General features: G+C 42.7%; 1 protein-coding gene and 1 non-coding gene across 2 annotated transcripts in view; both read left to right on the top strand.

Moving 5' to 3' along the window:
- HSD17B12 (hydroxysteroid 17-beta dehydrogenase 12) overlaps nt 1-23,204 on the top strand; it is a 140,338-nt gene that overhangs the window by 42,553 nt on the left and 74,581 nt on the right. Inside the window, exons 2-3 of the mRNA XM_043971631.1 lie at nt 12,445-12,491; nt 15,751-15,826. Coding sequence (XP_043827566.1) covers nt 12,445-12,491; nt 15,751-15,826 — 123 coding nt within the window. The remainder of the gene's footprint in view (nt 1-12,444; nt 12,492-15,750; nt 15,827-23,204) is intronic.
- LOC122733146 lies at nt 17,732-17,865 on the top strand. Its single transcript, XR_006353739.1, has one exon. It is a non-coding gene; the product is annotated as a small nucleolar RNA SNORA68 (small nucleolar RNA).

Genomic DNA, 23,204 nt, shown 5'->3' with positions numbered 1-23,204 from the left:
CTTGGGAGGGCTCACATCATTCCTGCTGTATTTTCCCCTGACTCATGTCTTCATTTCAACTACAACTTCTAGATATTTCCATCCTTAGAGCTGAATCATCTCTGACTGCCCTCTTTCTGTTGGCTGGTGGAGTACTCCTGATTTGGTTCATCCTAGTAAACTGGAAATTTGATGCTCAGCACTCTCTGGCCTTTGGATTACTTTGCTTGGATATGTTTGTGGGGGGTGTGAGGTGAATACCTTCACCATCTGTGAAAGGATGATGGGATTTGCCTTTATATAGACCATTTCCAACTTAGAAAGGGATTGTTTCAAAAGTTCATTTGTAAGTTGGGTGTTTGGACTTCAGAGAACCTTTCTCCATAAGAACTCTGTGATTGGGTGGGTAAGTTTCTAGGCCAGGTGATAGGACCCTATTTAATTGATAATGGAGCAGTAGCGCTAATCTTGGTTCTGGGATCCAGTGGTTGAGATAATTAGTACAGGAGAAAAGTGGCGAAGGAAGAGTTTTCACCCTTTTCCTGGCTGCTGGGATGGCCTTAGATGAACTCCCTCTTTTACTTCCATTTCTCTTTCTGGATCTCTCTCCTCAGGTCTGGACACGCTCCTCCTCAGCCCTTTGCTCCCTCCCCATCAAAACGTCCATTTTCTTATTGCAGTTATTTAACTAGAGAAAAGCAATCTTATGGAAGTAATTCACTTTAATGTGTGAATGACTGATAGCTCAACCCCTCCCCCATTCTCCTCCCCCCCCCCCCCCCCCCCCCCATCCCCCAGCCTTCCCAGAAGAATTTACGTTTTTTAAATGCAGAGACTTCCTAACCCAAACGACTCTGTCTGGTACAAGCCCGGGCAAGAGACACCAAGCAAAGCAAGCAGCACGACATATGCCAGATGGTGTGGAGGAAGGTAGTTTGGACTGGCTAGAGGCACTGCCTGGCTGTGAAGACAGCCCTGCCTGGAAATCTCCCCCTTAGGGCTGTCTTCCCTGAGCTATTCCCAGTTTTCACACCCTCTTTCCCTTCCTTTAAAAGCCCGCTGCTTGTGCTTCCCGTGTGACTCATTTATACGTTGTGTACACACCACCTGTATAGATGGGTGTGTACGTGTGTGTGTGGATTATGTTTCAGCTGGCAAATTTTGTGGCTTTGAAAAGGAATCGATGGAATTCCTGGCACTGAATAGGCCATTTCTGAACAGATCCTTTTCTTTCCCAGCAAAATGACTTCCATTTAAATGCGACTGGGAGTGCGGGTCATATTGGTCTTCTCTTACTTTGCACCACTGTCTCTGTTTTGCTTTAATCAAAATGCAGGAAGTTGCTGCTGTCTTATTAAACTTGCAGCACGCATGCTTATCTTCTTTGTTCTTTGTTCGATATGAGCTGGCATGTGTTGGCCTGCGTTAGCATTCACTCTTTGGGACTTCAGTGGTTGCTAAATTCGGCATTGCTCAGCCGGTGCCCTGTTTGCTGGAATCAATTGGGACTGCTATTTTTAGCAACAAAAGGGAATTGAAATAGCAATTTTCTTTCCATGTAATAGATCCCCAAGAGGAATACTGATGCAAGCTCTCTGTCATTCCCTATTCTCCCCCTCCCCAAAAGCACTCAGACGAGAGGCAGCTGTCACGCTTTGCGGCAGTATTAATCTTTAATCAATCGAGTGTTTTCTGCATTCAGGTGTTCAGGGAAAAAAAGGGTCACGAGGAGGACCTGCCTGGAATAACCGAGCACTTGTGCATGGGCTTTGCAGTCAGGATTTGGTGGGTAACGACAGGGAAGAGAGGGAGAGGAGCTAAAAATAGGGTGTTTGCTTCCGGTGTTCCTCTAGTCTATTTTTGATGTTTGATTTTGATAAGGTTGATTGGGTTCTTGCTAAAAATATCTGTTCCTAGCAAATTGAGGACAAAGAGTAGAATATTTTTAACCTATACAAACTGAATTACTTTTGTTGACTACAAAAAAAAAAATCTGGAAACTAGGCATTGGTCAGTTGCCAATATTTTATATAATCTCTGACAAACTGGACACTTCTGGATGCTCAACAAGGATCGTCTTTATACTTGCTAGTTTCAGTCTTCTCAAAGACTCGCATATTTTGGATTCTGGTTTTGTTTGCTAGAATATTTCTCCCATTCTCCTTTCTCTTTTCTCCCTCTACCCCGATTCAACTTGTTATATATTAATTCAGTATGTACTCTCTTCTCCACCTCCAAAGTGGAGTTATGGGTACTAATGACTGTAGCTGGATTTTTGTTCTTTTATCTCCCTTGTCGAGAGGGGCCTTGACTCGGCTCTTTTTCTGTGCAAGGTAGAATGATTGCCATGACCATTGAGCTAATTGATGAAAGCCAACAGGAGTGTCAAGGAGAGTAAACTGTACCCACCTTGATAATGCAGGCTTTGGGTTTTTACCAGACCAGAATAATCAAGGTTCCCTTTTCCCCTGGGGCTGAAAACTAATTTATGGGCTAGTTCACACCCACCCTGGAACACGATAAGAAGCAGCTGTCTAGCAATAAAAATCATTTCTTTCTGTTACAGAATCCCAGCATCCTTTGAAAGTTTATCTATAGACTCAGCATGTACTGAGGCAGACTTCATTTTCTACTAATTATATTTCCTGGAAAGTTGAATTTTGTTCATTTCAGTGTTGAAAAAGGCAAGAGAGAATAATTGATTGCACATAGTAGGTGCTCACTAAGGATCTGTTGAGTGACTAGTGAATTGACCAGCAAGATTTGGCATGAGATTTGTCTTCTGGCTGTGATTTAGCTCCACTTACAGTTTCTGCCTTCACTGACCAGTTAGAAAACTGGGAACAAGAAGACTCGGCTTCTCCTTTCTTGATAAGGATATTTTCACTCAGGCACAGAATCACTTCTTGGGTGCCCTCTATATGTGCAATGTCATATTAAATGTGACTGCCCTTGTGGTTGAGAAATTTACAGTCTGGTTGAGAATATAGATCACATACAGTCTGCGAAATAGACAGTGCTTACCAAGGAATGTCCAGATTTGAATAATGGCCGAGGACAGTGAGTCAGAGGGAATGTTGAGAAAGGTGTCTTCATAGTGGATTGAGAGTGTTAGGGATGACAGGAAGACTTGCTGAAGGAAGGAAATCTTGAGTTGATTTTTAAAGGAGGGGACCCGACTTGAATATTGAGGGGGAGGAAGTAAGGTCAGAGGCATTCAGCAGGGAGGGTAAAAAAACCCACAAAAACAACCCACCGAGTTTGAATGGAGAAGTTGTGTGGGCTTGGCTTGGGAGGTAGACTTTACTTAGCTAGAGAAGAATATCTTTGTAGGGCAGTCGTGAGAAAGAAGGTGAGTGATAGAATGGTGGACCTGTGGATTGAAGACATTGAAGGACCAGGAAATAGAATATTTAATTTAACATGGCATTTGAAGGATCACAGTGCTTTTCCCACAATCATCCTATTAGGTAGGTGATACCCATTTTATCATTTACAGTTTACAGAGGAGAAAACCAAGTTTGGTAGAAGCTAAGTGACTTACTTGCAGTGTAACAGCCAGTAACTGTTAGGACTGGGATTCAAACTCAGGTTACTTGATTCTAAGTATTGTTTCCTACAGCAGTAGGTGCTTGGGTGACTTCTTCTCAGGAGAGCAGCACAGTGGAAATGTTGAGTGAAGAACATTTTTCTCGGATGGGTTGAGTGAGGAGGTACTGGAGACCAGGAGACCAGCTGGTTATTGGACTAAGCCATATATGGAGTGGTGAGGTCTTGGCTATTGTGAAACTCGGATGGATAATGAAGTAAAACTGAAACTTTTTGAGTGTAGGGATTGCTTTGCACTCATCATCTCCCCAGTGCCTTCCGTGATGCCTTGTTCCTATTAGTCCTTTAATAAAGCTTTGTTGGATGCATAACTCACCAGGTTATTTTGAGAAGAGTCTGTGAGTATGAGTTGTTATTGTGTGGCTGCTGCTTCTCAGGGAGGCACCTCTGGTGGTCGTGTCCCGGCACTGCGATAAAATGTGGGGATACAAAGAAAGGCCAAAGGCATGCTTCCTACCCGCAAGGAGCTCACTTTCTGATGGAGGGGGCAACTTGCAAATAACCATTCACATACAAATTATGGACAGCATAAGTGGAAGGTTTGGGGGGAATGGAATTGGAGATGTGTATTATTATTATTAAAATGCAAATATTTGGAAAGATCCCTGGATTGGTATTCAGGAAAACCGAGCTTTTGCCTCTGCTCCGGCATTAGTTTGTAGGAAATCGGACAAGTCAGCCCACTGCTCAGGACTGTTGCTTTAACTTTGAGATGAGGTTGTTGGGACTTCTGGATCCTTCAACTGTTTTTCAGCTCTAAAATTGTGATTCTGTGAAATACCTTTATTCTTGGTAGTATGACTAGTGTTTCTTTGAGGTGTGTATGTACTTTCCTTGGTAGGATAACCAGAGCCAGGGGGGAGGAAGACCTCAATTCAAATCCTTCCTCTGACATTTACCAGCTGGGGCAAGTCTCTGCTGTAGAACAACCCTTCAACACTGTCTTGTTATTACTTAGCTTGGGAAATCACCTCTGTAATTCAGGGCCTTTTTAATTGCAAAGAATAGTTGCAGCTCTTAAGTCTTTTTATTATTCAGCAGAGATAGACATGAAGCTGGCAAGAAATCCCCAAAGTTGTTTCTGCTGCTTGAATTTTGTCATTTAGATGCTTCCCTAATTTATTTTTCTTCAAAAACAAACAAACAAACCCCAAACCAGACGCACAGCTTAGTGAAACTGTCCTTGTTTCTTGCTATAGGTTCTGGTACTGTGCATAACTCCTGGAAGCATAAGTAGGGTAACATTGGACTCAATGAATCAGAGAGTCTTTGTTGTGGGAGGGCCCTCAGAGAATATCTCATCCAAGGCTTATTTTGTAGGTTGGGAAAATAGGGCTCAGAGACATGAAGTGACTTGCCCCAGATCACACAGCTAGTTAGTGACTGATGCAGGCTTTCAAGCTAGGTCTTCTGAAGGTCTGGTCCAGTGCACTTGATACTGCTCTGCTCCAGCTGAAGCCTCTTTCCTTGAAGAAGTAAAGAATTGAGACAAGGAATGGAAAAATACCACTGAGTTTCTTTGTCTGATCATAGTCCTTTATTCTTCCTCTGTCTTTAGAACCCATAACCCTGTTTTTTATGCTCACCAAGACTACTAGTCTGTTCACCTCTCACTTCTTTCCCTGGTTGTTCCTCTTGCACTGTCTATACCTTTCTCCCTTCCCTATCTCAACCCTTGGTGAACCAATTCAACTCTCTTCTATCCTCTACACTTCAGTGCCTTGTTCCATTATTTTCTTGCTGTTCACTCCTGGCCAAGACTTAGTCATGGATTATTCCCACCATCTGCTGCTTTTATGCATCTTCTCATGCTTCTGAACAAAGCTTGAGAAAACTACTGATTGGGTCCACTGCAAATTTATGTTCAGTAATGTTTACTGGGCCCTCTCTTCAGCAAGGGAATCCTTTTACATACCCCCCCCCCAATTGATTGACTCTACCAATCATTGCAACTGATTGTCTGAACCTTTATCCCTCTCAAACCTCTCATGCCATTTCCTCTTCCTCCCCATCAGCTGAGAACCCTGCTTTCTACTTCACTGAAAAACACTGAGGCCATTCACCAAGATCTTCCTCTTCTCTTACATTACTCAGATACCATCCTGTAATCTTTCCTCCTTTACTTCTGTCTCACATGAAGAGGTTAGCCAAGGCTAACTTCTCTATGTGTTTTCCTGATTCCATTCTCTCCTATCTTCTCCAGTTGGTTACTCCCTCTGTCATTCTCATGTTCTCACTAATCTTTAATCAATTTCTCTATTTTTATTGGCTTACAAACATTCCATGTCTCCTATCCTTAAAAAAACCCAAAAAAACCCTGATGTGATCCATGTATTCCTGCTTGCTATCATTCTAGATCTTTCTTCCATTTCACGGCTAACTTCCTTGAGAAAGCCATCTTCAGTTGATGGATCTGCTTCCTCTCATCTCAGTCCCTTCTAACTGTTTTCATTAGACTTTCAACCTCATCCAAATAAAATTCTTCTCTTCCCAATTCCTTTTTCCTCAGTTCTTATCCTACTTGACCTCTCTAGTCATTGATAATATTAATCATGCTTGTCTCCTGGGTATTCTCTTTTTTCTTGGTCTTTATGACACTGCCCTCTCCCAGTTCTCCTACCTACGTGAGTGCTCCTTTGCTGGATCTTCATTCAAGTTGTGCCTGCTTATGGTGGGCATCCCTTAAGACTCCTTTAGGTGGGGCCGCTAGGTGGCGCAGTGGATAAAGCACCAACCCTGGATTCAGGAGGACCTGAGTTCAAATCCGGCCTCAGACACTTGACAATTACTAGCTGTGTGACCTTGAGCAAGTCACTTAACCCCCATTGCCCCACAAAAAAAAAAACAAAACACTACAGAAGACTCCTTTAGGCCTTCTTCCCCTTCTATTATCTTGTTGAGATGTAACTAGATGCTACATATGAGCTCCTGTGAATTCAACTCTTGTATCTATGCAAATGATTCTCAGATCAGCTTCTCTAGCTCTGACCACTCCTGAGCTCTTGTCATTCATCACCAGATGCCTTTTGGTCATCTCCAATTGATTGTCCCACAGGTATCTCAAACTTACTCTCTCTAACACTGAACTCATTATTTTTTCTTGACATCCCCCCCCCAGCCCCCCATATCACCCCTCAGCCTTACTTTCCTGTTCCTGTTGAGGGAATCACCGGCTTCCCAATCACTTGAGGCTCACTACCCAGGGGTCATCCTTAACCCTTCATGCCTCACTGGCCTTTCTGCTGTTCCGTGAACTAGATATGCTATCTCTCAGGTCTGGGCATTTTCTCTGGTTGTCCTCTGTCCCTGGAATGCTTTCCTCCTCATCTCTTCTTCCTGGCTTCTTTCAGCTAAAATCCCATCTTTTGGAAGCCTTTCTCTGTTTTTCCTAACTCTGGTGCCTTCCTTCTCTTATTTATTTTCTATTTGTACTCCATATAGCTTGTTTGTACCTATTTGTTTGTTTCTTGTCTCCCCCATTAGATTGGGAGGATCTTAAGGGTAGACTGCCTTGTGCCTCTTTTTATACCTAGCACAGACATAGTAGGCACTTAAATGCTTATCACCCAGCTGACTTTCTCACACCCTATTCAGTCTGTTTTCAAGTTCTGTCAAGGTAGTCCTTCTATCTTTCCAATGTTTCCCATTTTTCCCCTCCTTTTCTCTTCTGACTTCGCTGCTATCCTGCTGCCGCTCCAGTCTGTCCTCCACTCAGCTGTTAAGTTCAGGTCTGACCATCATCCCCCTACTCTATCAAGTCCAGTGGCTCTCTGTTCCCTGTAGCATCAGTCATAAAATCCTGTGTGGTAAACTTGCAGGACCTGATACAGAATGATTTAAGTAGAACCAAGACAGTAATATACACAGGGACCTAACAAATATAAAGAGAATGCCACTAAAAGACAACAGAATTCAAATCAGTGTAATGCTCGACTGAGAAGGAAACATGTTTCCCTCCTTTTGTTGAAGAGTTGGTGGAACCCAGGTGGAGCCCAAGTGGTCAGGCAGGGTCAATGGTCAGGCTAATGCTGCTCATTTCTCTTTTACTCTAAGGGAGTGTTCTGCCATTTTGAAGCAAAGTAGTGGCTGGTAAATGAGCACTGGCTTGTCTTCTTCAATTTTTGATAGAACTAAGTGAAATTAGATGCTTAGATGATGTCAAGATTATGGTGCTCATAGAAACCGTTAGGGAGGCTAACAGCAGTTGAGTATTAACTGGGATTTACGTTGTTCTACTAAGTTTTGGTCATTTAAACTTAGGTCCTATTCACAGTGGGCAGAGATCATAGTATTTAGAGCTTGAAGAGACCCTAGAAATGATATATACCTTCTTTTTTCCAAGGCCCAGGAAGTTAAGTGACTTTCCCCAGATCACACAGGCAGTGAGTATGTAGAAAAGCTAAGATTCAAACCCTTCTCCAGTAATCTCTCCTATACAAGGAATTTTGCCCTTGTCAACAGTTTCCAAGGTAAACTTTAGGTAAGCAGTGTGTCACTTTCCACAGCGCAATTTTGTATCCTTAGACACCATAGCGAGAGAGGATGGACGATGAATCATAGGCTCTGTAACACTGGAAGGTATGGTAGAAATTATCTTGTATGCAGAGAGAAGTGGCTCACCTGGGTCATACAAAAATGGCATTGGACCTCAGGGCTTCTGGCTCTGAATCCAGTGCTCTTGGCGCTATACCATGCGGCCTGTCATCCTTGTGGCACATACCATCCTTATTAAGGTGAAATAAGAAATATTAGACAATTTCCTTTTAGAATGGCATTCCTTGTGACTGCTGATGATACTGTGTCCTTAAAAGTAGGAAATGGTAATTATTGGCAGATATCATCACCCTTTGTTTAAAGCAAAGTGACTTAGTTGTGCTCAGTGGGACTTTTGATTTAATCATTGGCAGAAGTCCAGGTTGGGCAAGTGACCTGATCCTGGCTGTTTATCAGAGAAAGGCCAGCATCACGTGACAGTGAAGTAGCTGGTGAATTTGTAATTTCCTCAGTGATAGGAAAGTGGTTCCTGATCCCCAGTCACTTATTGTTATTCCATGCCATTAGAAGTCATGCTCATTATAATGTACCAAGGGCTAGACAGGTGGAATGTCTGAAAAGAAGCAGTTGTATTTCAGATTTTATTTTTGTGACCTTATTCCCATAGACATACTTTTTATGCTCTTAAGATTTTTCTGAATATTATTCATGTGACTTGTGTTCTGCTTGGCCCCAAAGGGAAGAAGAGCCTTTAAGTGACATTAGCTTCAGTTTGGGGAAGCATAAGCATCAGGATTCAGAAAAGGGACTTTTCTGTCTAGGTCCTAGAAAATATGTGGAGTGAAGTTTACATGTGGTATAAAAATTGAATTAGTTCTCTAACATTTATTGACTGCAAACAGCACACTGTGTGCTGAGTGTTAACAATGTGTCCCCATGATTTGTGGATACAAATTCGCTCTTAGATTGCAGTGTATCCCCTACAGGGTCAAACCCATAGTAGGTACCCAGGAAATAAATTTGTTTATGAAATTGATGGCCAACAAAAGAATAGAAGAATTTATTCTCTGTAAGGTTTTTTTTAAAAAATATTTAGTGTTTTGCTTTTATCTTAGAAAGTTTGATAATGTGTGCTTGGTCCTTGTTCTTGATGATCTGTTTCTAGAGGTTTTACACAATTTGTTGGATCATAGAAATATTTTGAAAGTTACCTCTGCCCATCAGGGGCATTTTACCACCTCTAGAATTGATCTGTTTTGGAGGTTCCAAGGCTATTTTAGGCTAAAGGTAAAGAAAATTGTCTTGTAACCATGTGGAATAGGCAGTTTTAGATGTACAACAAAATAACGTTCTTTAAAGATACTTAAGCTAAAAAAGTCCATAAATAAAGTAAGGGTGTGTCTTCATTGTACCTTTAAGTACTGTACTCTAGAATTGGGAAGCCTAGAGCTATTAATAGTCTTGCCACCTCATTTATGACCAAGAGTTTTGGTCAAAGCCTGTATGTTCTTAGAACAACTTTTGGCCCCATCATGGGCAGGAGTGCTAGCAAGAACTCTGGACTCAGTCACATAACCTGTATTCCGAGTGCAACCTTCTCACTTACCTTGTGCCCCATGGCAAGCCACTTGGCTATTCTCACCCTGTTTCCTCACCTGTAAAGTGAAAGTAATAATTATTCTGTGCTTCATAGCAATGTTGTGAGCATCCAGTGACATGGTGTGCGTGCGTGTGCGCGCGCGAGCACACACACACACCTTAGAGTGCTTTATAATTATGAGCTGTTATTACAACAGGAAGAAAAATGTGAATAGGCAAAGGCTTGGTAGGTGAGCTTCAGTACAGGCAGGTGTATATATACATACTCAGGGAAACACCATCCAAACTTTTTTTATCAGATGATCATCTCTGAGCTATTGGTTTACCCAGAATAGAACTCAGTGCAGGCAGGCAGAGTGTCCTGGTCACAAAAGCCAAGGAACATCATCAAGAAGAGTTTTGGAAACCAAACAGAAAATGCTTATTCTCTTGGTGGGGGTAACTGCGCATATTACTGCCAGCCCATGCATGCTGTCTCATTCAGTTCAGACTACTTTGGAAAAGACAGAACTTGAACAAGATCCATAAAAGTGTAATCAGAAGAATAGAGAAACTTCCATATAGTCAGACAGATTTTGTGAAATTAGGGAAAGAGAACCTAGATCTTGAGAAGCTGTTTCTGGTTTTTGTTTTGCTTTGTTTTGTTTTTGGTGCCACCTCACAGTAGGCTTAATGGAGCTGGAGAGGGAGCCAGTGAAATCATCGGGGGCTGGGGTATAAGGACTCCCAAATGGAGCTTTCTGCTGTTGAGTCTTTTCTCAGTTGTCGCCCCCCCACACACACCTCTCTGTGACCCCGTTTGAGGTTTTCTTGGCAAAGCTCTTGGAGGGGTTCGCCATGTCCTTCTCCGGCTCATTTTACAGATGAGGAAACTGAGGCAAACATTTGCCCAGGGTCACACAGCTAGTCAGGGTCTGAGGCCAGATTTGAACTTGGGAAGGTGAGTCTTCCTGACTCCAGGCCTGGTACTCTTCCACTGTGTGCCTGATTGGAGTTAAATGAGGGATTCCATTGTCCAGATGAGCGAAGATGGAGAGGAAATGGGATTGAAGTTTATTTAACATGTGGGTGATTGAGATGGGATGTTGTTTATCTTATCTCAGAATCCTGGATGAGGACATCCCTGGAACTTTAGGAGCTAGTTTGATGAGAAATTGAAGCAAGTATTACTTTGCACAGGGGCAGGATCAAGAGGGTTAAGAGGAGTTCTATGTATGTGTACAGTAATTTTAAGGACCTTTTCTACTTCTGGCCACTTCCCAATAAATACCTCCTCACAGAATTAAAATTCCTCTGTAGATATCTTGTATCATGTTTTTGTCTTCATTCTCCTGAGATACATACATGTTGCATCTTCCATTAGACTATATATACTCCATGAGGACAAGGATTGGTTTTGCTTTGGTATTCCTGGTTCTTAGCACAGTTTCTAGCATATAATAAGAATTTAATAAGTGCTTGAGATTGATTGTAACAAAGAAACAACTTAAACCAATTGATAAGTGACTGCATCTGACAGTTTATGCAGTGATTCACATCCATAGTTGTCCCCTAACTCTCTAACAAAGTATGTTAGCTATTCTCTGGAGTTTTTATTTATATTTATGTAATTATTGTATATATTATTCTCCTGGTACTGTTTTCTCCACTCTGTATTAGTTCCTGAGGCAGCTAGGTAGCACAGTTGGTAGAATCCCGGGTTTGGAGTTAGGAAGACTCATCTTCCTGAGTTCAAATCTGGCCTCAGATACTTAGTAGCTGTGTGACCCTGGGTAAGTCACTTTACCCTGTTTGCCTCAGTTCCTCATTTGTAAAATGAGCTGGAGAAGGAAATGGCAAACTGATTCAGCATCTCTTCCAAAAAAACCCATAAGGGAATCGGGAAGAGTTGGACATAACTGAAAGAACTGAACAACAGAAGTGTTTTTATATTTCTCTGAATTGTATTAATCCATTTGCCAAAGTATTTTTTCATCCATTCCCCCTCCCCCCCAGTTGATGGGCATTCACTTTGTTTCCAGTTTTCTTCTACTACAAAAGTTCTAGTATGAATATATTGGTACATCTAAGACCTTTCTTCCTGTCTGACTTTCTTGGGGTATATGTGCCCCATCATAGGATCACTGAATCCAAGGATATGGACTTTTTAATGACTTTTCTTACATAATTTGAAATTGTTTCCAGAATGTTGGGACCAGTTCTCAGGTCCACCAGCAGTGTACTAGTATACCTCTCTCCAACAATGACATTTGTCTTTTCTTATTTTGTTCAATTTGAGGGGGTGTGAGTTAGATGATAAGTTTTGTTTTTGTTTTTGTTTTTGGTGAGGCAATGGGGGTTAAGTGACTTGCCCAGGGTCACACAGCTAGTAAGTGTTAAGTGTCTGAGGCTGGATTTGAACTCAGGTCCTCCTGACTCCAGGGCCGGTGCTCTATCCACTGCGCCACCTAGCTGCCCTAGATGATAGTTTTTAAGAGGAAATTTGAGAATACATCCTTAACCTTTTAAAGCTTGACTTCTAGAAGGGTAACCTTGCCCTTTCATAAAACAAATCTTGGTGCTATAGGCAAAATCCTAGTCTGGATGGACTGCCATGCTAAGCTTGAGGTCTACTCTTAGGATGTTTCTGCCCAAGCAGCTAGAAGATTTTGGTTTATAAAAGGGCTAGGATTTTCTGTAAAGGAAGTAGAACCTGCTTAACCTTTTTTCAGTGCTCTTTCTGTGAGTCAGACATTAAACTTTGTCTTTTTTTTCTCTTTTTAGTTGTCACGGGGGCTACCGATGGAATTGGAAAAGCATATGCAGAAGAGGTAAGCCTTCGTTTTATTAATTTAGGCTTTTGTAATTAATTTTTATTAATCTAACTTCTTCTTATACAGGACATAAAGTCTTCTCCTTCCTCCCATTTCCCAGTACATAGCAGAATAAAAAACAGGATTGCATATGAAACCCTGAGTCTCTATTTCATACTGCTTGCTTTTTTTTTTTTTTTTTTTGCGGGGCAGTGGGGGTTAAGTGACTTGCCCAGGGTCATAAAGCTAATAAGTGTCAAGTGTCTGAGGCCGGATTTGAACTCAGGTACTCCTGAATCCAGGGCCAGTACTTTATCCACTGCGCCACCCAGCTGCCCCCTACTGCTTGCTTTTTCAAAAAAAGTATATTCAAAATTCCATATTTTACTTTTCAAGCTGCCCTCCTTTGTACTTCCCTCTGAACTTCCTTCACTTATTTACTGTGCATTAAAAAAAAAAAGTTTCAGTGCCCTCCCCCTTTTTTTTGGCATTACTACTGCTGTCTTCCCCCACCAGTTGAAAATAGAGGAAATAGAACCTTTTAAACAAATAAACGAAGTCAAACTAAAGAATCCCCCATAGCACCATGTTGAAAAATGTTGGCCCCTTTCTGCATCTTGACTCTCTCCTCTCTGGCAGGAGGAGAGTAACATGCTTCATCAGCCATCCTTTGGAGCCAGGCTTGGTCATGGCGTTGATCAGCTTTCTTAAGTCTTCTTGTTATTCTTTACAGTCTTGTTGGCATTGTATACTTTCTCCTCCTGTTTCCTTCGCTCCATCAGTTCACACTTCCCAGGATTCCTTTCCCTTGAGATTCGACCCATGACTGCTTCCTCTCCTTCTCTGTTCCTAAATTTCCACCTTGCTAAGTTTGATGCCAGTTCTTGGGCGCCAGTTGTCTGTGGCAATGAGAGCAGCCTATTTCTGCCCCCCCCCCCATGTGTCTTTCCATTGACTTTTACCTCAGCAACAGTTTGTATTACTTCGAGGTTATGAATGTTGTTCCAGGATTCCTGGCCATAATAGCATCACTAGATGAATATTGGTGTCAAAAAGACAAAACATTATAGCCCAGTGTTATTGTTCATCTGCAATATTTGTCAGAGGTAGATAGACGGGTAAATCCAGTCTAATTGTATATTCCCATTGGAGCAGTTGACAGTCTTCAGTCATTTAATATCTTCCTATATGTATTGGAGGGATGACAGATCTTCTTAAGCAGGCTCTGTAGTATTCTGGAACTCAGCACAGTCAGCATAAAGTTGTTTCTATATAGGAACATCTGGAGGACCTCTTCATCTGTAGGGAACACTCTTTCTACTTGGACTCTTGGCTTGACATGCTCCATGACAGGAGCAAATACCTTACCAGTGTACACTTGCTGTTTTCCATCTCCACAAAGTACTGCTTTGACTCCTTTGTGTATCACGGAGGCATTTCTGGGCCCTCAGAGGCTCTGACTGCGGAGCATCATCTCTGTCGTTTTCTGTGAAGCAAGAGAAACTGGCCCAAGTAAGGCCCTGGGGCCAGACTGAGTCTGTGTCCAAGAACCAGCCTTCCCTGAACATGCAAAGTTTCATCGTCATTTGTCCTTCAGGTAATGAATTATATCTCTAAACACTCCCTCGCTCTGAGATCATTGTCTGATGACCAACGAATTGGCTTACTACCAGAAAGCTGTGTGCTGTGGTTCACCACATTACTGTTGATATTAATGTCAGAGACCAACAGGATATTTCATCATATCTCAAGGACTGGAAGGGATCTCAGAGACCATCTAGTAGAATTCCTTCATTTTGTAGAAAAAGAACCTAAGGGGGTCAGCTAGGTGGTGCAGTGGATAGAGCACCGGCCCTGGATTCAGGAGGACCTGAGTTCAAATCCAGCCTCAGACACTTGCCACTTACTAGCTGTGTGACCCTGGGCAAGTCACTTAACCCTCATTGCCCCGCCAAAAAAAAAAAAAAAAAAGAAGAAGAACCTGAGGCCCAGGCAACTCACAGGCTCTTTCAAGGCCATTTAAGTAGAAATCATGAAGGGCAAGATCTGGAGCCAGAAGTTAGCTAAATGGGAGGATGGCTCCAGGGGGTAGCCAAGGGAGCTAAAGTGACTCCATTGTATCTGTAGTTCCTCTGCCTTGCCCCTGGCACTGTTTGTATTGCAACCCCCACCCTGACTTCTACCTTTACTGCTGAAACAGCAAAGACAGACCTGTCTTTTAGGGTGAGGTTCTAAGAGCTGGCTAATGTGAAGAAGAACCTTTCCTGTTACTAGCCCCCTGCTACAAGCCTTGCCCAACCTGAGGTACCCCATACCCAATTCACCCCCATCTGAACTGAAATCTGAATAAGCTTTGTTCTTTTGTCTCTGCTCATGCAAGTGACCATACTCAATAAACCCTCATCGATTCCTCAATTTCTGGTAAAGGGTTTGGTTTTGGTTCTGGTTTGTCCTAGCACCAACAGTTTTATCCATACTCCTAAGTTCATTTTGGAAAGTTTCATCTTCTGACCAAAGAAAGACAAGAGACATCATTGTGTGGGGCACAGGATCATCTTGTCTTGTGGTGCTCATGATGGGCTTAACCAAAAGGGAACTGACGGGAATGTGCTCTTGACTTGTGTGCCAGATTCTTGTGTAGAGGGTGGTAGTGGGTATGAACCAGCAAATTGCATCAGCAGATGCTTCATTGCGAGACCACCTTCATGGGAAAGGGACCAGAAAGTGTGTTAGACAATGTGGCTAATGTCAGAACAATATGGGCAACTGAATAGTGGAATATTACTTCACTACAAGGAATGATGATGGGTACAGTTTCAGAGAAACCTGGGAAGACTTGTATGAACTGATGTAAGATAAAATGGGTAGGACCAGAACAGTTTGTTCAGTGGCAACATTGTAAGGACGATTTTGAAACTTAAGATCAATGTAATGACCCATCAACGGTCCAGAAGACCGATGATAAAGCTAGCTCTCCAACTCCCTGACAGAGCAGGGGTGACTCAGGGTGCACTGTGTTTGACTATGGAAAAATACTTTCAATCTGTAAGAAAGAATGGTAACTGCTTCATTTTTTTTGATCCTGTAAGTAAGACCTTAGTATATCCTACATTGTAAAAACCAAATCGTCTATATTTGGTGTAGTTACATAATTAGAGGAACATTAATAATGATCAGGAGGGATCTGTTTTCACCCAAAATGTTTGAAGTCACATTGGCTGATGAAGCATTGCATGCTCCTTAATTGAATTGTCTTTCTTCTCTCTCTTGTTTGCAGTTAGCAAAGCGTGGGATGAAGATTGTTCTCATCAGCAGATCCCAGGAAAAACTGAAGGACACAGCTAATGAAATAAGTATGTTTCCGTGTTAGCACCTGTTGTTTTGGTCATGGTGATTTTGATTATGGTCTGTGATGACCTCAGCATTTGTAGATGGTCTTTGAAAATGGCTGTGGTGAAAAAATCAATCCCTCTATAGTCATCCTGGCGCTGAGTGTCTCAGCTTTTCTAGACTTGTCCTTGTATTAACAGGTGGCCATTGCACGCTTGAATCCTGTCCAAAGCCTTTGCAGCTTAATTGACCTGATCAAGTATTTTTTTGTTTTGCTGGGATAGTATTTAAAAACCCAAGGACTCAAAAGGGCAATCACCACTACTACCACCACCACCATTATTCTTTGGCTAAAATTCTTCATTTAGACATCTTCATGGTGTGGGAGTAACCCAATATTTTGAAGGCTCTTCCAACCCACTACAATGTTTTGTAGCCCAACCAAGCTAGATTATTATTTTTTTTTAAGGCAATTGGGGTTAAGTGACTTACCCAGGGTCACACAGCTAGTAAGTGTCAAGTGTCTGAGGCTAGATTTGAACTCAGGTCCTCCTGAATCCAGGGCCAGTGCTCTATCCACTGCACCACTTAGCTGCCCTAGATTAACTTTTGCATATGGAGCTCACAATAGAATGTGTGGCTGTCAATTCCAGAGTTCTCTTCCCTTGGCTAAATTTGGAAAGGTCCAGGCCCAGAAGCTTGGCTAGGAGACGTTATTGAAGTATTATTATTTAACTACCTAATTAAGAGCCACCTGGGTGGTTGTAAATATTCCATATTGAGAAATATCTTGCTGAACAAACTTGGAAAGGGAGCATTTTCTATCCTGTGATGTAATTATTCTATTCATATATTTTAATAACTTGCATCAATATACCATTTATAACGTTCTTTACTTATTGTAGCTTTTGGTTCATTTTATTCAGAAAGAAATACAACTTGAATTTTTGTTGCCAGAACATTATGCTTTTGTGTTCCCCATTACTATATGGCTGCTTTACAAGTGCAGTATTACTGTTTTTCAAAGTGTCCAGTCCTGTCCACTTTCCTTTATTCATGGGGACACATACACCGCCAGAAGGAATCTGGAATGCATTACCGAGGGTTCTAAAGTTTGGAGTGTGAAACTAGAGCGGTTACAGGTGTCCCTCCTATCAGGAGAAGGCAAGAGTTTCCAGGCAACCAAAGACATTGCTGAAGATCCAGGAATGTTAGGCATACGCCAGGCTGTATCTGATAATGACTGGGAAGTATGTGTTTGCCTGGAATTTTCTGAATCTAATCCAAAGGTCTTTAAACTGAAAAGGGAGGTGGGAGAAAGAGAAAAACTGCCTACATTTGTCTCTCAGCCGGTCACCAAGTACTTATTCCTGTGGATCAGGCCCTTTGCCCGGCTCTGGGGATACCTCAAGTGCCTCCCCTTCTCTCTAGTTATTTAAATACCACTCAGCCAGAAGAGTCACTCTTGGGCTACCTAGGCACTCACAGAGGAGCCAGTGGCCAGCTGTCTTGTGCCCGATCCCTCTTTTAGGTACTAAGCGATTTCAGTCAGACATCGGGCCTTCTCTATCTTTGTATCTCCCTTAGTGCCTAGAACTGAGCTTTCCACATGTTGTTGGTCAGTTGTTTCAGTCATGTCCAACTCTCCGTGACCCTCTTTGGAGTTTTCTTGGCAAAGATCCTGGAGGCATTTGTCATTTCCTTCTCCAGTTCGTTTGAGGCTGTATGGGTTCAGATTTGAACTCGCATCTTCCTCATTCCAGGCCTTTTGTGCCACTTGGCTGCCTTGGTCCTTGCACATAGTAAGTGCTTAATATTTATTATGTGGAATTAAATAGGGGTCTTTGGAGGAAGGGAGAGCTGGATGAAATAGGAGGCACAGGACCAACTGAGGCACAGTTGAAAGAGGAAGGAAGACAGGAGGGGTAATTGCACCCAAACCCCAAAAGACCCTTGTTTTTCCTGAACAACGATCTTATCTTGGGTGCAGACAGCAAATGGGCCTTGTCGCCTTTCTGGAGCTGACAGTGCCCCAGAAAGTGAAATGGTGGGCTCTACACTCTAGCACAGGCCTACGTAGCATTCGTCCCAGCCAGGCTTCCCTCATCCATCTCCATGAAGGCAGAACTGGAAACAGCCTTTCCCTGTGTGGGCCTCCTCTGTGCCCGGGCCTCCTCCATCTAGAGCATGAAAGTGGAAGAACTTCTTGCCAACAGGTGCCAGCAGCCTGCCGGGAAGCAGCTTGGTGACTCCAAAATCAAGTCACCTCTGCCCCCCAGGTCCTTACCGCCCAGAGGCCCAGCACACTCTCCAAAGTACAGAGACAGGCAGAGACGGGTTTATTTGATCTGTTTAGATGCATTTCTGAATTGGAAATGTTCTCTGGTTGTGCTGCTGAGGACTCTGGTGTCAGTTGATGTACTACTGGAAATGATCCCTGTGCTTTCACTATGGGGTACTGGGCATGGCGGGAGCTGGGCTGTTGGGAAGGTAGCATTCTCTCAAGGCTATGTTTCTTTGAGTCTTGTTCAGGCCAATATTCCCATGTTGTTTCTGGTCCATCTCCTTTCCTGTGAGTAGGAGAGAAGCAAGAGATGGTGAAAGATGAGAAGAAAAGGTCCAAATAACTACTTCTGGGAGAAAAGTTAATCTTTCAGCTACAATTTTTGCACATGACTCTTCTTCCTCCTCGCTCCACACCTGCTGTTAATCTTTACAAATATCCCTTCACCAGCACCTTGAGAATGTGTCTTCCATGAAAGCTTCCTATGAAAATCAACATGCTAATGCTATACTAATGTGTATATTGGAAAATGGACATCCAAGATCTAACTACCTTTTGTTTTCATTCCCAAAGGTTCAGAACATTTGTTTTAATAAGGTTATCAGAGTATGGGGTAGAGTGGTTAAAAACCAATGATGGGGAAACAGGTCTACTGAACCACAGCAAACACCTTTCCTACCTGTGTCCCCAAGTCCTCTGTAACTTCTTCGATTCCTCTGCCCTCCCCCGTGGTGAGAGGCAGCTGTGATAGAGGAAGAAGACTAGGTTTGAAGGTCTCTGCTCCAAGCACTGCTGCTGTTGGCCATCTGTGCAGCCTGGGCCAGGTCACTTCACCCGGAGACTAGAGTTTCTTCCTTTGTAAAATGAGAATGCCAACATCAACCTTCCAGCTCAGCTTGTTAGAAGAGCATTTCCACACCTGAATGTGTGCCTCTCCTCCTCTCTGCTAGATGTGATCAGATTCATGTCTAAAACAAGGTGCCTTCCCTACCCCTGGCCCACCTCTCCCTTTAGGGAGATGACTTTGCAGAACCCCATCACTCTAGTTTCCATGCAGAAGTCTTCTTACAGTGACAGTAAGAGACAATTTCCACTCCCAGTATGGGGGTGGAGGGGGGGTGGCGAGGAGGGAGTCCTCTTCCATATACAGAGGTCATGATAAGTACATTTCCCAAGAGGCTGGTTTGTTAAAAAAAAAACCAACTGTCTTGTCCTTGTCATGGGTAGAAAAAGTCTTGCCTGTCACATCGATTTGTCACCAGCCTGTCTTACTATGTACCCTTTAGGATAGTAGGGAGAAAAAAAATTGCTTCCAGCCATACGGGAAAACGTGTGTGTGTGTGTGTGTGTGTGTGTGTGTGTGTGTGTGTGTGTGTGTGTGTGTGTGTGTTTCATTGTTTCACTGGGCCCATTGTCAGCTTCTTAAGCTTCTCTCTTGCTAAATAAAGTTTGGCCAATTTGGGGTTTTGATCCTTTTTTAGTTTCAGAAAACGGATAAGTTGTTTTTTCATCTTACATACAATTATGATTTTTCATCTTGAATGTACAATAAAAATCACCATTAGAAGGAAGTTTGGTAGTTTGGGGAGGATCTTATCAATGTCTTTCCTCCATTTATAAGTTGGTAACGTAAATAAAGGCTTTTACATCTCCTTTTATTTACCAGGCAAGGGTTTAAGGTAAGGATTTCACAGGCAGACTGAAAGTGAAACATTGTGTAAATATCCAGTCATTTGAGATTCTTTAGAGAGTTCGAGCTTTTCCTCCTCTCCTCAGCACCCCCTCAACCCCCCCCCCCAAAAAAAAACAACCCCTAACCTTTTTTTTTCTTCATCTTGGTAATTCAGGCAAGAGTAGTATTTTATCACGATGACCTCAATACGATCATTTCTACTCAGGTTTTAGATGCCTTTGTGATCCTGTTAATGTGGATATTTTCCCTACTGGGGCGGACCGCATTTCATTCCTTCTTATCCTGTGTGACTCTCTACCATGGTTTCCCATAAATTCTTCTCAGTGGGCCCCCTCAGGGTGCTTGTGGTCCTCCTAGACCGGGAGTGGTTCCCAGGAGAACAGGCAGCCTGACTATCACTTTTATGCTTAAAAAATGTTCTTTTAACATATAGGTCTTTGATACCATGCTTCTCCTGCCCACTTTTTTTATTGGTGAATGTGTTGAAGCTCACTCAAGTCTTTGTTGTACATTGAGTGATCCTAAAACTTAACTCTTCATCAATGAATATTGATGAGACTTTGTTTCAAGGAGAAGCTCAGAATCGTTAAGAACATGTAATTTCCCAAATACAATTAAACCTGGTATCCTATTGACCAATTCTGGACCTAGCTGACTGTTTGTATGTGGTGTCTGTCCAAGCTAGGGGAAACGATGGACCAGCTCTCTGAGTCCTTAAAAGTCTAGACAATGGGGCAGCTAGGTGGCGCAGTGTATAGGGCACTGGCCCTGGATTCAGGAGGACCTGAGTTCAAATTCGGCCTCAGACACTTACTAGCTGTGTGACCCTGGGCAAGTCACTTAACCCCAATTGCTTCACCACCACCCCCCCCAAAAAAAAGTCTAGACAATGGAAATTTTTTATCTGCCTCATTTTTTCCACTGGGATTAGTTACACTGCACGATTATGTTTATTCTAAAGGAGGCTCTGCAGTGTTCTGGGGCTGGATAAAATCTTACACTGTCATCCATAAACAAAGGACCTTGCCGTCTATTGTTGTTGTTGTGTTGTGTCTGACTCTTCATGACCCCACTTAGGGCTGTCTTAGCAGAGATCCTGGACTGGGTCGCCATTTGATTCTCCAGCTCATTTTTCAGGTGAGGAAACTGAGGCACACAGGCTTAAGTGACTTGTCCAGGGTCACACAGATAGGAATTGTCTGAGGCCAGATTTGAACTGAGGAAGATGAGACCTCTTTACTCTAGGCCTGGTGCTCTATCCACTGAGCCACCCAGCTGCCCCATTTATAGGGAGGGCTTTTTTTTTTTTTTAGTGAGGCAATTGGGGTTAAGTGACTTGCCCAGGGTCACACAGCTAGTCAGTGTTAAGTGTCTGAGCCCGGATTTGAACTCAGGTCCTCCTGACTCCAGGGCCGGTGCTCTATCCGCTGCACCATCTAGCTGCCCTGGGAGGGCATTTTTCGATGTGGACTCTATACTTCTCAAAAGAAACGCAAGATGTACAGATTTCGAGAATCCAGTGTGGACTCTTTGTGCTTGACCTGTGGTAGAGCTTTCCAGGCTCTTTATTGGTCTGATCAGCCACAGCTGGACACACTGTCACTTAACTCTAACATAGTGATTTCCTTTTGGTTCTCTGTGAGAACGAAGGACAGCAGCCAGCCATACTTTCCATCCTTTGTGCCCATAGCCAACCCTTTTGGCAAGCATAACTCTCTGTGTTTTGTGCTTCACTTAATTTTAACCAGAGGGTTGTTGATCAAAGTGATCAATCGTATTCCAGCTTTCAGAAAATCTCGTATGACTTGGTGGACGTGTGCTTGATCCATACTGGATGAATGAGTAAATGAAAAATGGTTGTTAAATGCTTCCTCTGTGCCAAGCACCGTGCGAAGTGTGGGGTGTGCAAATAGATAAAGAATATGTCTCCTGCTCTCAAGGAACTCACGCTGCTATTGGCAAACGGCACTTCCTGGTGTTTACTAATCATTTGACCCTCGGCAAGTCACCTAACTTTTCTGCACCTCATTTCTATGTCTGCAAAATGGGATTATGGGATGGGACTCCTGAGGTCCTTTCTAACTCCAGATCTCTCATCCCACGACCTGCCTCTTAGAATCTCTAGTTTCCTTACAAACTCAGTTCAAATGCCATCTTTTACATGAGGCAATTCTTGATTTTCCCCATCAACTGTGCTTTCTTCACCCAGATCACCTTGTATTGACTCTAGATTGTGAATCTACAGCTGTTTGTGTACATGTTGTTTTCCCCCAAATCTCATAAGCTCCTTGAGGACAGGGAGAGTTAATTTTTTTTTCTTTCTGTTCGTATTGCCCAGTGAGCTGCCTGACACCCAGAAGACACTAACAGTCCCTTGCTGACTAATTTGTATAGGTCTGTTACACTCTTCATTACACTGTAAAGAAGGGAAAAGTCACAGAGCACTGGATCCTTGGAAGAGGAAGGCATCTGAACTTGGAGTCCACCTGTGCCATGGCAGCATCCCCTTAACAAATGCCTGTCCATCCTCTGCTTTAGCTTCCTGTCTTTTGGAATGATTTTGTACCATCTCTGTGCTCACAATAACGGTTGCTTTGATAGCAGACACTTGGGCAGTCCCTATTCCATAGGTTACTATAAAGCACGTTTTCTGCATAGGCAGCGTTGTGGTTTTCAGGGAATATGGCAGGGTCTCTGCCTTTATGGAGTTCATAAGTTAGTAGGGGGATATGACAGACTCCCAAAAAGCTGCAATATAAAATGATATATGACCACGGTAGAAGTGATTTATATTCCAAGTGTGAAATCCATGATGGGAAAGATCCTTAACATTGCCTAGAATATAGCCTGGATTAAAGGGGGTCATGTGAGACAGGGCCTGAAAGGTACAGTGTCTATTAGTGAATGGGTGGCTTTGAATGCTGTGCTCGGGAGTTTTAAGTATTTTTGTCTACAAGCAAATTAATCTAATAAACTTGATTTGATAGGCAGTCGAAGAATTCTGAACAAAGGAGGGAAATGAAACAAGATATGTGCATGAGGAAGATTAAGGTGGAGAAAAGTTTGGAGGATGTATTATTGAACTGACTGAAAAGAGAGCTTCATTATACTCTGCAAAGAGTGATTCCTCTGAAATTTAATATATTAATCTCGTCATATGTATAGTTCCAAACTTTTGGAACGTTCCATTATAAAGTCAAAATGTTTTTACCAATTGCAGCTAATTTCAACTTGTTATTGTTTATACTGTTCATAGTTTTTGCTGTGATAGAGGAGAACAACATCTGTATTATGGATATTTTAATAGAAATGTTAGCATATCTAGCAATTACACGGACCAGCCAAATCAACGTGTTTAGGTCTGCATCTCCAATTAAGGCAGCTGCATTAGTGTTGCCATTCCACAGCTGGCATTAGGGATGTG

Source organism: Dromiciops gliroides, chromosome 6, assembly GCF_019393635.1.
Source record: "Dromiciops gliroides isolate mDroGli1 chromosome 6, mDroGli1.pri, whole genome shotgun sequence".
Classification (NCBI taxonomy): domain Eukaryota; kingdom Metazoa; phylum Chordata; class Mammalia; order Microbiotheria; family Microbiotheriidae; genus Dromiciops; species Dromiciops gliroides.
This window is presented reverse-complemented; position numbering and strand designations above follow the sequence as displayed.